Here is a 14,416-nt window from a genome sequence, read left to right as displayed (position 1 = left end):
ATAGAGAGGAAATAAGGGGTGCCCAGCACAGGCAGGGAGACCCAAGTCAGGTCTTTTCAGTGACCCCTCCTAGCACTTGTATAAATCATTATTATTCCTAGAGGGGAGGTCAACCTTGCTCCTCAGGCCCCCAGACTGGGGCCCCCTGGGGCAGAGTGCAGCCTGCTCTTCTGGCCTTTGGCCCAAGCTGCCAGGGACAGGTCAGACAGGTCTGGCTGGTGCAGATGGATGAGGTTCTGCAGCTTCTGGTGCTCAAGTCCCCAAGGACCTCAGCCACTCAGTCCCACATAAGGCCTGCACCAGCCATATCCCACTGCCCGCTTCACCCTCAAGGCCAGGCCCCAGCTCAGTGCGGGTGAGTGGGAAGAAGTAAGCCCACACCCATCCCAAGCGGACAGCCCTGTCCCAGAAGACTGCCCTGCTGCTGCTCCCCACCACCATCCAGGTGACCACTGGAGATGGCTTCATCCACGGGGAAAACTGCTCCATCTGCCTGGCCAGCCTCTTCTCGCTGGCTTCCTGTCTCTGAGTTGACTGGCTGGCATGGAAAGAGGCCCAGTGTGTCCCCCACTTCTATCCCCAACACAGCCTCAATGTCCATACTGCCCAGCAGGGCCTGTCTCCCCCTCCCCCTGCCTCCTCACTGCCACCTGAGGGTGTACCTGTGCTCCTGGTCCCACAAATGTGCTCCCAGATCCACAAACGCAGACCACACTGAAAAATAGAGCCTCTTTATTGGTACCTGTAAGCTCAGGTACAAGGTGTTCCCACAAGCTCGCAGGCTGGCAAGGCCTCCTATGCAAGACGGCAGGCCCAGAGCCTGGGCTTCTTGGCACAGACACAGAAAAATGAATAAATTACAGTTCTAATACTCAGGGACAATATAGAAACTATGATGCGAAATTCAACATCTGCAAACAAATGGCATGAAAGCCATAAGGAGCCACCCCTCGCCCTTGGCCAAGTGGCCTTAGGGTACGGGCAGGGGGACCAGGCTGGAGTGCGTGCCTGGAAAGCCGAGTGGTCAGGGGCGTGCTACAGGCCCTGGGGCAGCCCCTTGCCCTCTCTGGGCCTCCTGCTTCCCCCTCCTACATTGATGGGCTTGGAATAAAAGCTGCGGCCTTTGGGGAGGGGGAAGATGGGGCAGAGGACAGGAAGGAGAGGGGGCTGTGTGGGGCAGAAGAGGGTTTTGGTCACGGTTGGTAAGCCCAGCCCCTCCCCCTGCCCAGATGCTGTCCCAGGCCAGCCCCGGCTTGCTCAGCCAGCCGGAGCAGGGCAGCTGCCACATTAGACAGAGGGCTCAAATCCATGCCTGGTCCACACCAAAGTCCCGGCAAGGGCAGGGCTGCAGGACTAAAAGGCAAAGGGACTCGCAGGGGTCTGTGTCCCACCCCGACCCTAGCATTGCCTGCCAGCCACCTAGTCTCCAAATAAATTATTATGGAAATAAATTATAGTCTTCACAGTCCAGAGGATTCAGCCACCCATGAGTCTAGGGCTCAGGGTGGCAGAAGAAGCCTTAAGAAGTGGCTGATTTCAGCCCTGTGTGGCTGTCTTTGGGCTTAGGAACATCATACAAGACCGAAAAGGAGTCTGCAAAGCTCCAGGGGAGCCACATTTCTTCCTGCTCCTGGCACGGCCATGGAAGTGGAAGAGAGGGTGTGGGCATATGGGGGACCAGGCGGCTGAAAGGGGAAGTGCCCCCCCCCGTCCCCCTTCAGCACAGAAGGTTACAAAAATAAATAAATCAATCCAGAGTGTTGCATGAAAATTAGGAGTGCCCACATGGGAGCCAGCCAATGGGAGACCGTTACATACAGACAGACCTCAGGGAGCCCCCAATTACAACGAAGCAGCAACAGGGCTCTTGGGGCCGGGAAAAGGCACCCTAACCCTCACACAGACACAGCCTCCACCAGCGACGATGGGGCAGTGTCCTCAAACAACTGGCCGTCCATGAAGGGAGCCAGGGCCTCGGCGGCTGGCTCAGACAAGCCCATGATGGACTCCAGGAAGCACGTGCTGGCGTCCCCAGGGGGAGAAAAGGCAGGCAGGGCGAAGTGGGGCGCCTCGAGGTTGTCCAGGCTATCAGACACCTTTTGGGAGGTGTAGTGGGGCCCCAGACTGTAGTCTGGCAGGGCCTGGAGCAGCTTGAAGGAGTCACAGGAGGACAAGCTCAGGTCCACTGAGCTGCTCTGGCTGGCATCCGTGATGGCTGGCACCGGGGGGCCGGGGAGGCTGCCTTCCCCCAAGCTTTCAAGGCCACTATTGAGGAAGCAGCTGGCATCCAGGTTGGCGTTTTCATCCAGGATGCCTGACGCGAGGCTGGAGCTGGAATAGCTGTGGGTCCAGCTGGCCAGGCCAGCGGGGTCACCGGTACCAAAGATGTCAGCTGGGTGGAAGCAGCTGAGGTTGTCCAGGCTGCCCACACCCCCTTCCTCCTCCTCCTCCCCGTCTCCACCCAGGTCAGAGTCACTGAAGCTCAGGATCCGAGCCAGGCTGTCATCGTCCACTCCGGGCTGGAAGCCGGGGCCAGGCAGGGCCGGGTGGGCAGAGCCACTGGGGGCCTCGCTGCTGCTCGATGCTGTGGACGAATCGGTCATGTCGCTGCTGCAGCTGTTGTCTCCCAGCTCGCTGCTCACGGGGGGCTTGGCCAGAGGGAATGTGGGGGCCAGGACCTGCTCGTTGGGGCTGAATGTGGCACCCTGGGCCGGGGCCTCCAGCTCCCCAAGGCTCTCGGCCCCCTGCTCCAGCTGCAGGCGGGTGAGTGTGTGGATGAAATGGGTCTGAACTCGCGCCTGATTAAATTCCACACGGCCCTTAGGGTTCTCACAGCCCTCTCTGCAGCAGCCACAGGGGAACGCTGTGTGGTCCATCTGCAAAGAAAGCAGAGGTGCAGGTGAGGATCCGGCCGAGCCCGGAGAAGCCCCTGACTCAGGCTCGCCTTCCCAGCCCCGCCTGGCTCCCGTACCTGGCACTTGATGCCCGCCAGGCTACAGCTGCAGGTCTCAGGATCACAGACCCTGTCACAGCGACAGCCACAGTCCTCCCGGGACTGGCGCAGGGCCTGCAGCTCTCGCTTCTCCTCGCGATCGATTCTCCGCACGCCCGAGGCCCGCAGCAGAGCCCGCCGCTTCCGGGCTGGGTAGGGCTGGAGGAAGGTCATTTCCTCCAACTGGCCACCTGCCATGGCCACTGCCAAATCCTCCTCCACAAAGGCATCATCTATGGTGTCCACTGTAAGCGGCAGGCCGGCCTCTGTCTTGGGTATCCCGGTCTCCGAAAGCTGTGTCCAGAGAAGAGAGGAGGGACGTGAGAGGCAGACACGGATGCGGTTTCTGGCAGCATCGGTCACTTGATAAATACCTCCCTGCCACGTGCTTACTCTCTCTGGGCTGGGCACTGTGGATGCCATAGTGAATGGGACAGCCAAGAAAACACCCTCAGGGCATTTGCAAACAGGTTTCCTATTCATGTCATTCCCCAGTTCGTGGACAAACCCCCTCCCCCAGACAGATACACTGACCCCCGGTGTCCCATCCACTCCCCCTCCCAGTGAGGTCAGGCATATTCAGGCACCACGCCCCCAGCCCTGCAGCAAACAGGAGACCTTCTATACCCATCTGCCTGCAGATAATTTGGCAGCAAACCCTGATCAGGCCAATCACAGCCCCACAGGCCTCCCAAAAACACAACAAGCAAATCGGCATCCACCCTGACACCTGTCCCCCCAAGGCTAGGACTTCCAAGCAACTCCTGGGGCGAGGGCCATGCAGAGGGTCTCCCCACCTTCCATCTCAGCGCCTCCAGCTTCTCCTCCTTCAAGCGTAGGCGCAGCTTCTCTTGCCGTGCCCGGGCTTGCTCCTGCGTAAACTCGGCCAGGGAGAAGTGGCGGTAGGCACTGTGGCGGGAGGCCATACCCAGGGTGCAGCCGCCGCGGCTAGGCACACTGGTGAAGCCCTGGCACCGAGGGAAGTAGAAGACAGTGATGCCATCGAAGGCTACCCGGCCTGGGCGCTTCCGGGGGGCCCGCTTCAGGATGGACAGGGCTGGAAGGCAGGCAGGGAAGGGGCGGGCATTAGTTCTCCGTGAGGCAGGGCCTAACCCCCAGGAGGTGATGCTGAACCATCTCTCCTCACACCCCTCCCACCCCAAAAAAGAAATGAATCTGAGCCTAGGAGCTGGCCTGGCCGAGACTGGAACTGGTAAAATGCAACATCACCCTATGTCAACACTGGCTCATTGTTATTTACCAGTCCAAATGAGAGCATTAAACATCTTTCCCATCTTTAGTAGCCATTTAGTAACTGTTCCCCTGCACAGTTTTCTATAGTTCTTTTTTTTTCTTTTTGTAGCGGGGGTGGGGGGGTGAGTGCCATGCGGCATGCGGGATCTTAGTTTCCTGACCAGGGATGGAACCCGTGCCCCCTGCAGTGGAAGCACGGAGTCTTAGCCACTGGGCCACCAGGGAAGTCCCTCTATAGTTCTTAAAAAATTTATTTGTAGGAGCTTTTTATATATATTCAATATTAGACATTAATCATCTAACCTATCTGTGCAAATATTTTAGTCCTTTTTTTTTTTTTTAACATCTTTATTGGAGTATAGTTGCTTTACAATGTTGTGTTAGTTTCTGCTAGTCCTTTATTTTTGCTTGTGGGCTTTTACGAAATAATTTCTAAGGTTTATGTAATCAAAAGTATATTGAGCTCTTCCTTTATAGCTTCTGCATTTTGCAACAAGCTTAGAAAGGTCTACCCTTTATAAGTTATTAAGTATGTTGATTAGTAAGCTATGTATTGGCATAGTCGATATATATATTGGTATATTATTGATTTTTATTGGGTTGAACCATAAGAAGTTACCATGAAATAATCAAATCTTAGCAATTCCATATATTTAAACTTAATATATTAATTGTGTACCCAGCTACCTGAGGGAATTCCCTTCTAATAGGTTTTCTGTATACATATTCTTGAATTTATCATGTAGTCGAACACGTGCAAATCATGGCAATTTTGCCTGTCCCAATCCAGTATATTTCTCATTCTCTTTGCTAACTGAATTGTCTAGCACTTCCTGAACAATGTCAGCTAACAGTGGTGACAGACAGTGTCCTCATCTTGTTCCTGACTATTCTTATCATACAGAGGGTCTTATCTGGAAGGAATATTACATGTTATCAAATATTCTTTCAGTATCTACAGCGGCTCTTATATTTTTCCTCCTCTGACATAGTCATTTGGTAAACTATATGATTAGATTTTATAGTGTTAAACCATCCTTGTATTTCCAGAGTAAACCCATAGTAGTTTAGTCAGTTAATGTACTGTTAGATTCTATCTGGTAAAAATTATACTTTTTCATGTATAATGTACAGATATGCATATAGTACATAAATAGACATATCTGTGGTATTAAGACATCACGGTGGGGAGGATCAGAGAAAAAATGTCTCAATGGGCTCCTTGGGGTTTGGGGTGCAATAATGAAAAATAAGGTTGAGAAACACTGCTCTAGGGCCACCTTTGTCAGTTTGGAATCAGAATTACGCAAGCTTGAAAAAATAACTGGGAAAAAACCTTTTCACTGCGTTCAGGCAAAGCCAAACAGCATTTTGCTAGGCGAGGGACCGGCCTGACAGGCCCTGCAGCACAGAAGCGTGGGGTGTGGGACTCAGGCAGTTCAGTTGGTAGAGGATAGGGAGCCAGCTGGAGAAACAAAACAGGAACTGAGGGACAGAGCTGGGCGGGAAGGCCCCAGGGCCACTGAGGAGCCCTGCCCTGAACATGATGACTTCTAAGCTGGAGAGTCCCAAGGTTAAAGGTGAATGTAGCTGGACCCAAGTACCTCTGGACAGGGGGCATTCCCGAGTGACCCCTGTAGGACAGGAAGTCGATGAGGTGGGGAGTCAAGTAGGGAAGCTAAAGCCATGGGGACACGACCTCCAGAGGCCAGAACGACTTCATCAGGGCCCCCCAGTTTCATCTTCAGGAAGGAAAGAGGGGTGTAATGCGTTCCCAGGGTGAAGGGACTCACGGGTGAAACTTCGGGGGCCACAGAAGTCACGGTCAGGCAAGGGCATCTGATCCCAGGGGCCCTCCTCATCCGAGTCCCACGATGGGGAGGCCGAAGAGCTCAGGGAGCAGGAGGGAGAGTGGCGGCCCGAGGAGGACAAAGAGGAGGAGGACGAGCAGAGCGAGGAGGAGTCCTCGTCCAGCTGGTCAAACTTCCTCTTCAGCAGCCCAGTCATGGTGGTGAGGGGTACGCTGGGGTCTGGGCACAGACAGCCTGGAACAGGAAGGGGAAAGCTCTAGGTGGCAGGCCTGAGGGCAGGAGGTGGGCACCCAGCCCTGGCCATCACCTCTCCCACCCACCCTCCGAGGCAGCCCAGGCCCTCCCCGAGGAGCCCTACGTGCCAAGGCCAAGTCTCTAGTAGGCTTCTTTGCACCAGACGGAGCACTGAGATCCAAACCCTCCGTCCTGGCCCTTACAGACTCCCGCCACCTCTGCCCCAAAGGCTTCCTGGGACAGCGCCGGGCACCTTCCCCTCTACCTCCTGTAACCCACCTACACGCAAGCACACGCCAGACCGACAGATGGACCGACAGACCTCAGCCTGGCCACGCTCATTCCCCGGCAGGAATCCTGGGGCTGACTCACTGGCTGGGTGATTCACACAGCTGCATCTGTGTGCCTTTGTGTGTGTGAGGCTGGGCGCACGCCGGCAGCCTGCACGGCCCTTGTACAGTGGCTCTTCCTCCTCCTCCTCCTGCCCCTAGCACACCCACAGACACGCCGCCCCGCACACCCCGGCAACGGGCCCTCGTTCAGGGCCAGGCTGACCATGACTCAAGGAACAGGGTGGCTTTGACACCAGCCCCAATTTCCAGCGTCCAACTTTCCTGTGATGGAGCTGCTCGGACTCTCCCTTAGAAACCCCCGCCCACAAGAGAAGTCCCCGGCCTCCAGGCCTGACTGGGGCCAGAGCCACCTGGGCTTTGTGTCTCTTTAGCATCTCCTGTTTGATCTTCAAAATTCACCTTCATCTTGCCTTCCACTCCAATACTAACCCTGTTTGTTTGAAATAACTTCCTAGGGAAATTATTTTCTCCCCTTGAGAAAAAACCCTCTTCTAGTAAAACTGACCGGCCAAGACGACGCTCTCCCGTCCGTAGCTGGGTGACTTGGAGCACCCCAGGATACACTGCTCGCTGTGTCTCCCCTTTAAGGGTCTCAGCCCTCCACAGGAGTGCAACCAGAGATTCCCACAGCTTGGCTGGCCTCAATCGAGTGGAGGGCACTTGGGGTTCCTTCCCTGAAATGCTGCAGCAAATAACAACCCCTTCCACTGCTTGGGAATCCCCAAAGGACTCGGTCCTTAGGGCTGAGCCCAGCTACCTTGTCTCTCTGTGCCTCCTGAGCACTCAGGGCTGGGCCCCAGGAGGTCACCAGGAGGAAGGGGAAACGATGCAGAGGCCCCAGTGCTGGGGAGCCCCTCCCCCACTGCCATCACAGGAAATGAGAGTGAACAGGAAAAACCAACCAGAAGGCTGGCGATCTCCCCTACTCAGGTGTCCTTTCTAAACACCTCTATCCCCGTTTGCCTAGCCTTCCACAAAATCTGTGGATCCCAGACCCAGGCGGTGTGCCGTCAACCAACTTGCTAGATGAAATTCATCCCAGGGACAGCCTCTCCCCTCAGGCACATGAGCAGCAAGAGAAGCTCCCCGACTTGCCAATCCTCCAACAACAACGGGCCCAGGGAAGGAGGATGCACAGGTGTTTCCGGGGGCTTCTCAGCAAATAGTTTCTCAGGCTTGGCACCCCCACACCCCCCAGGGTCAAACCACAAACAAACACAACCCAGCTCTCAGCTGACCTGAAGGCTCTCACAGGAGATGCAGGAACTCATGGCCCAGAGGCAGGCATACACTCACATACACACAAGCAGACAGAGCACAGAGGCACCCAGACACAGAAACACACAAGGACAAACCACAACCCACGCATCTTGTCCCCACCACAATCCCGCTGGGAGACCCCATCCTTTCCCAAACTCCAGATGCTGTCTACAGGGTGCTGAATGCCTTCCTAATCACACACCTAAGGCTGAGATTCCCCCAAACCAAAGGCTCACTTGGTCTCTCTGCCTGGCCATCCCTTAGAAACAAAATACCGCAGGCCCCAAATCGAACCCCTTGTCTCTGTTCCCCACCCCCCATGCCATCTGTTCCTCTTCCTGTGTTCCCTATCTTAGTAACAGCACTGCCACCCACCCACTTACTCAAGCCAGAAACCTGCAGTCATCCTCAACTCCTTCCTGTCTCCCTCCATCCACATCCAGTCACCCAGTCCTGGAAGTACACATTAGCTCATTTAAGCCACACAAGGCCAGGCACAGACTTGGTAGGTATCACGGAGGCCACCCAGCATAGTGTTAAGAAAACCTTGGCTCCAGAACCAGACTGCTTACATTAGAACCCTGGCTCGGCTATCAGTTGACTGGGTGACCCTGGGCAAGTTCCTTAACTTCTCTGTGTCTTCAATTCTTTGTCTTACAACCTCACAGGGATGGGAAGTTTACGTGAATCATTACATGTCAGGTTCTTAGAACAGTGGTAAATGCTTGGTGAATGTGTCATTCTACACTGAGAAAAAAAGAAAGAGCTCCTGGATACACACAATACAGATGGATCTCACTGATATCATGTTGAGTGACAGAAGCCAGACACAAGATTACACGTGAACGAAGTTCAAGAAAAGGCAAACCCAATCAGTGATGATACAATTCAGAATCGTGGTTATCCAGCAAGTGGGAAGGGCATGCACTGGGGACAGTCATAAGGTAATTTTCCCGGGGCGGGGTGGGGGGGGGGTCGGGGGTGAGGGGTGTCTAGAAATATTCTATGTTGATCTGTGTGGTGGTTCCATGAGTGTCTAAAACATCTCACTGTACACATAAGATTCATATACTTTGTGCATTTTACGTATGTCACCTTCAATTCTGAAAGTCTGTTACCCCTATGTCTCTGTTCCACTGCTACTACCCATGTCTCCTGCCTCTGTTCCTGCCCCCTGCCCGCAGCCACTCTTTACCCTGCAGCTAGAGTGATCTTATTAAACCGCGTGTCTATCTACTGCCACCCCCATGCAGAAAATCATTCCCTAAGGGGAGCCCTTAGGATCAAGTCCACAATTCCAAAAGAGGCTGAAAAAGGCCTGGCTGCTGCCTGCCCTCCAGATTCATCACGCAAGACTCTCCCCACCCCCCTCACTTTATACTCCAGCTGAACTTGCAGTTGCCCAAATGGCCACGACCTGCTCACCTCCTGGCCTTTGCACAAGCTGGAACCCAGCCTCACTCCCCTTTAGAAGTCACCTCCAAGAAGGCCTCCCTGAAACCCTCACTCCTCTCCACTACATGCCTCTCTGGGCTCCCGCAGGCTCTGGGATTCCCCCACCACAGCCCTTACGGCCCCTTCCTGCAATGGCCTCACTGCTCATCTCCCTCATGCCAGGATGAAGGCCTCTCGGCCTGATCGGCACTGTGCCTATGCCTGGAATAGAGTCTGGCACAGAGAAGGCTCCTGAGGACCATCAGAGGTAGGCAGCTGACGCTGCAGATCAGGTATACACAGAGAAACGATTTAGGCACATGAGGTCTCTGGGGCCCACTGGTCAGTGTGCCCTCCTCCTGCTCCTGTCACAGTTAGTTGGAGGGGAGGACGTGCCCATCCCCCAACCTGTGCCTGAGGGTTTGAGCAAGAATAGCACCCAGAAGGGGGTAACTCTGAGAGCAGGAAAAGGAAGCTCAGGCTGCAGGCAGGTGCCAACACAGGCATCTCAGGAGGTTCCCCAAGAGTAAACAAATAGAAGGAGTGTTAAGGAAGCAGGTTCAAGCCAGACACCCTGGCTCTGCCTCAGGGATGTCTACAGAATGGGAGCTTAAGGTGAGGGGGTTATAAACTCCAAGGCTGCAGACAGGGAAACAGGGACACAGGAAAGCTACAGCCTGTGGTGCAGGTTCTAATGAGGAGCATCCAGCAAACTCTGCAGACCTGGAAATGGGAAATCATCTCCTCCCTGACACTGGGGGAGGAGGAAAAGTCCCTGGCTCTTGTGCTTGGCCGCCCGACCTAGGGATCCAGAGGCTGAGAGAGGCAGAGGCAGATGAGACAAAAAGACTCAGCCAGAGACAGGAGAGGCCAAGTCAGAAAAGGAATGAGAGATAGTGAAAGAGTCCAAGAAAAGTGTCAGACAGTGAGTCAGAGGGTGGGGGAGGGGCCCTCAGCAGCTACCCAGGAATCAAGATCCTGACCGTGGCACCGTTCCCAGGGTGAGTACAGCCCCCTTCGAGGGTCCTGGAGGAAGGAAAAGCAATTCCCAGGAGCCGGCTCAGACAGAAATACCACACCCCCAAGGAGCCCCAGAGACAGGCCCTGAATCGAAGAGAACCAGGCTTCTTCCGGGATCTGCCTGGGCCCTGAGAATCAGGCCGCCCTGCCGTCACCACTCACAGAAGCTGACAGCCCAGGAGGAGGAGGGGCGCCTCCCCACCCTACTAGCCACAACTATCTACACACTCAGGCCACACCATGTGAGCCGAGGGAAGGCCACCTCACCCTGGGTACCAGGCAAACAAAGGCTGTTTGGGGGCAGGAATCCCCAGGCCTCTGAAAAGTCACACCAACTCCTCTTCGACCACAGCAGTCCCAATGCCCTGGCCCCCAGTGAGAGCTGGTATTGGGAAGGGGGCACCTTCAGCTGCCTCCACCCTCCTTCAGGAATTTGAAGAATGTCCTTTAACCTCAGAGTTCCAGGCCTTGGCCAGGCCAGGCCAGCTCCCCGCAGTACCTGGGGTCAGATGACCTCGGATCCTCAGGAACTACTTACTGGCAGAAGGAGAGAGCACCTCTGAGCACCTCAGGCCCCCACGGGGATTGGCTAGAAAGGCAGCCAGGGCAGCCCAGAGAGGGCAGGCAGGAAGCCTTGGCACACCCCTCCCCCACCCATCCCTCCAAAAGTGATCCCCAGGGGAGGGGACAGTTCCTCAGCCTTGGCCTCCAGGGCCTGGCACTGGGGGGGTGCCAAATGTTTGCAGGCTACATGAGGCAATTGCTCCTGCAGAAAGGAAACTGCACCTGACAGAGACTGCTTCCTCCACCTAAGCGAGGCCCCCTTCACTCTCATTCATTCATTCCTTCAACAAATATTTATGGAGCGCCTATGACATGCCAAGCACTGTGTCACACACCTGGGCATACAGGGAGCAAGACACAGACCAGTGCTGCCCCCCTGAAGCTTTGAGTTTAGTGGGGAGGAGTATAATGAGTTACAAACCGTGTTGAGTGCTGGGATGGAGGGTGGGAGGGGTACAGCTTGGGGTGAAGACAGGTCTCTTGGAGTAAAGGATGGGGTGTAGGAAAAGCTCCAGAGAGAGAGGGGGGCACAGGAAGCATGAGGGACTTGAAGAGGGAGAGGCAGAGAGATGAGGGGGAAGGGGCGGCCTGGGACGGGGCTTCAGGAGCCAGGGAGCCAGGGCTGACAGGGCAGGCTTTAGCCTGAGGGCACAGGAAGCCACAGAAGGGTTGAAGTAGGGAGTGACAATACCAGATTTGCATTTTAAAAAGATGGCTCAGCAAGGGACAGAAGGGGGTGTGACCGGTTGGACCAAGCTGCCAGAGCTAGGTGAGAGATGACAGGCCAAAGGCTTAGGAGAAAGGGGAAGGGAACCTGGTGACCTCTGGAGGTGGGGACCAAAGAAGGCAGTGATGATGAGGATTTGGGGGTAAGCTATGAGTTCCGCTCCAGAGGACTGTGAGACATCTGAGTGGAGGTGTCGAGTGGGCAGTGGAGCCGGGGAGGGACCCCCTTGTGTCAGGAGTGTGGGCGGTGTGTGACTGTGCCAGGGAGCAGGAGTGACTAAGTGTGTGACGGCTGCTGTAGTGTGGGCATCTCAACAGTGCCGTGCCGGTGTAAGGGCCCCCGGGGAGGGGAAACTGAGGACCTGTAGGAAGTACGTGCTGGGGAGGGAGCCGTACGTGGGAGAAGCCTACATGTGCCCGCGGGTGGCCGGTGTAGCTGCGCCCGTGACTCACAGCGGTGGCCTCTGCGTGTGACGGTGACTGACAAACAGGTGAGCGTACGACACAATCCCTCCTCCTCCCTCCCTCCCGGGGTCCGTGACTCACGGAGCCTCACTCCACGCTCACCCCTCCACTCCCTCCCTGACTGACGCCGGGCACTCGCCGCAGCCCCGGCACCCGCCCCCGGGGGGAGCCCGAGGAGGAAGGCGACAAATGTCACCTGCTCCGGCCATGCGAGGAACTTCTGAAAAGTTCTCAGGCAACTGGGTCAAAAGGGAACTCACCCGCGGACGCGCGCCCGTCGCCAGCCCGCCGCCAGCCCGCCGCCAGCGCGCAACCCCGGCTCGGCAGCCACCCGCCCCGCGCTCGGGGCGCCGTGACCTGTTGGGGTCCCGGCGGCGGGGGAGGGGAGCGGAAAACCTGAGACTGTCGCCTCCCGGTCTCCCGACCCGGACTCCGGCCATGGCGCGCCGTCCGGGGCCGGGCTGTCCCCGCCCCGGCACCCGCTCAAAGTGGCGGGGGGCAAACGGCAGGGTCCGGGAAGCAGCGCGTCCCATGCGAGACACCCCCTCCTCAAGGTCCCGTCCCCCGGCCCGGAGCCCACGGCGCTGACCTGCGATCCGGACGCTCGCCAAGGGCAACGCCGCGACCCGCGTCCTGGCCGGGAACGCCCCCTGCGCTGCGACCCCGCGCTCGCTCGCTCGCTCGCTCGCTAGCTCGGCGGGCAGCCGTCGGCCCAGCAGCCCCTCGCTCTGCGCGTCCGGCAGCGGCAGCGGCGGCGGGAGACTGGCTGCGCCCGGCCCCGCCCGCAGCTCCGCCCTCCTCGTCAGTGGAAAACTCCGGGGCTCACGGCGCTGACGCACGCCGGGCCTCCCGCCTGCAGCCCCGCCCAGCCCCGCCCCGCCCCGGTGGCACCGCCCCCCCGCCCCGGAGGCACCGCACCCCCCAGGCCCGAGCCAACTAAGCGGCCGCGGGCCTCCCTGTGGACTCTGACCCCGCGCCAGCGCCGCGGGCGCTCTCGGCCCCCAGCCTCTCCCGCGCCCCTCCGCCGCTCTCCCCCGGGCCCTCTGCCGCACGCGTTCCGAGAGTCTCCGACACTCCCAGCAGGCCGAGCAGGTCGGGAAGATCCCCACCTCTGCTCGCCCGTTTACAGATCGGTACACTGAGGCCCGGAGCAGCGCGGAGCGTCCGTTAGGCCACCCGGCGGTGGCAGAGCCCAGGCCTCCTACACGCCCTAACCGCCACCGAGCCCGAGGCAGTTTACTATAATCCCATCAAACGTTCCCTCCTCTGCCCCCTTCCTACCCCCCACCCCCAGATCGCCTGGAAAGTATACTCTGGGGATGAAACGGGTGGGGGATGGGAGTAGAGATAGGGGGTTGGGGGAGAAGGTAATCCTTGGTCCCGACCTTCACCTCTGCCCATGGGCCAGAGACTCTGCAGAAGCCCTGAGCTAGGGGTTCCTATAACAGCTTATCCCCATCCCCACCGCCACCCGATCCCTCTCTTAAAAAAGAAGAAAAAAAAAAAGGCTGGTTTCTTCTCAGCCAAACCCTGGCCACTTAAAATGGCCCACTGCCCGCTCTGCTCCCGCCAAGGCCTTTCCTGGGTAGGGGCCAACTCTCCCAGTATTACTGCGCCGGGGAAAGTGTGTGCATGCCCCGGCAGCGTGTTCTGGCCCAGGAACCCACCCTCCGCCCCTCTTCCCAAGTGCTGGTCAGATCCTACCCACCACGCGTGCCCTGAGCGTTTCTAACCTCACACCTTTGCTGCAGGTGTTCCTCTCACCTGGAACGCCTTCTTGCCCTCTCGCTGCTTACCAGAATCCCACCGCCTTTAAGGTCTCAGCTTGCACTGCCTCCTCCAGGGAGCCTTCGTGGGAGCCTGACCCTCCCCCCTCCCAGTCTGGCTCCCGCTGCATTCTGGGTTCTTCTCTGACTGTCCTAGAAGAACGTTGTCTGTGACTAGCCCAGCCCTCAGGATTCCTTTCTACCTCACTCCAGGTGGCGGGTGGGGGTGACCTGTCCTGCCTGGATGGCATCTGGGGTAGAGATGATGGTAAGGGCCCCTCTAGCCACAGGTGTGTATGTGGAGGGGGCCAGGAGGGGTCTGCCTGCCCTTTACCTTTCTAAGGAAGAACCCTAGGAGGAATGCAGGTTGGGGGAAACTACAGCCCCTGTTCTTGCCGGATGCTTTGAATGTGCAGGGGGGCCTGCAGCGAGGAGGTGTCTGGACAGCTGGAGCCAACCTTTCAGTGACTTCCCAGTGCCCTCAGGATGAAGTCTCAACTCTGTGGGGCCTACAAAGCCAGAATAATCAGGTCCTTG

General features: G+C 57.2%; 1 protein-coding gene across 2 annotated transcripts; it reads right to left on the bottom strand.

Annotated features, from left to right (window-relative positions):
- Positions 1-715: 715 nt before the first annotated feature.
- Positions 716-12,889, bottom strand: CSRNP1 (cysteine and serine rich nuclear protein 1). Of its 2 annotated transcripts, none has more exons than XM_059939393.1 (5): positions 12,703-12,889; positions 6,040-6,291; positions 3,790-4,049; positions 2,972-3,286; positions 716-2,876 (listed from the first exon to the last, which is right to left on the bottom strand). In XM_059939393.1, the coding sequence occupies exons 2-5, from the start codon at positions 6,251-6,253 to the stop codon at positions 1,896-1,898; spliced, it is 1,770 nt and encodes a 589-aa protein (XP_059795376.1). In that variant the 5' UTR covers positions 6,254-6,291; positions 12,703-12,889; the 3' UTR covers positions 716-1,895. The 2 variants fall into 2 exon arrangements, with proteins under 2 accessions (XP_059795376.1, XP_059795375.1); XM_059939392.1 differs by lacking the exon at positions 12,703-12,889 and adding an exon at positions 7,150-8,189.
- Positions 12,890-14,416: the final 1,527 nt, after the last annotated feature.

This window comes from Balaenoptera ricei, chromosome 11 (assembly GCF_028023285.1).
Source record: "Balaenoptera ricei isolate mBalRic1 chromosome 11, mBalRic1.hap2, whole genome shotgun sequence".
NCBI classification, from domain to species: Eukaryota; Metazoa; Chordata; class Mammalia; order Artiodactyla; family Balaenopteridae; genus Balaenoptera; species Balaenoptera ricei.
This window is presented reverse-complemented; position numbering and strand designations above follow the sequence as displayed.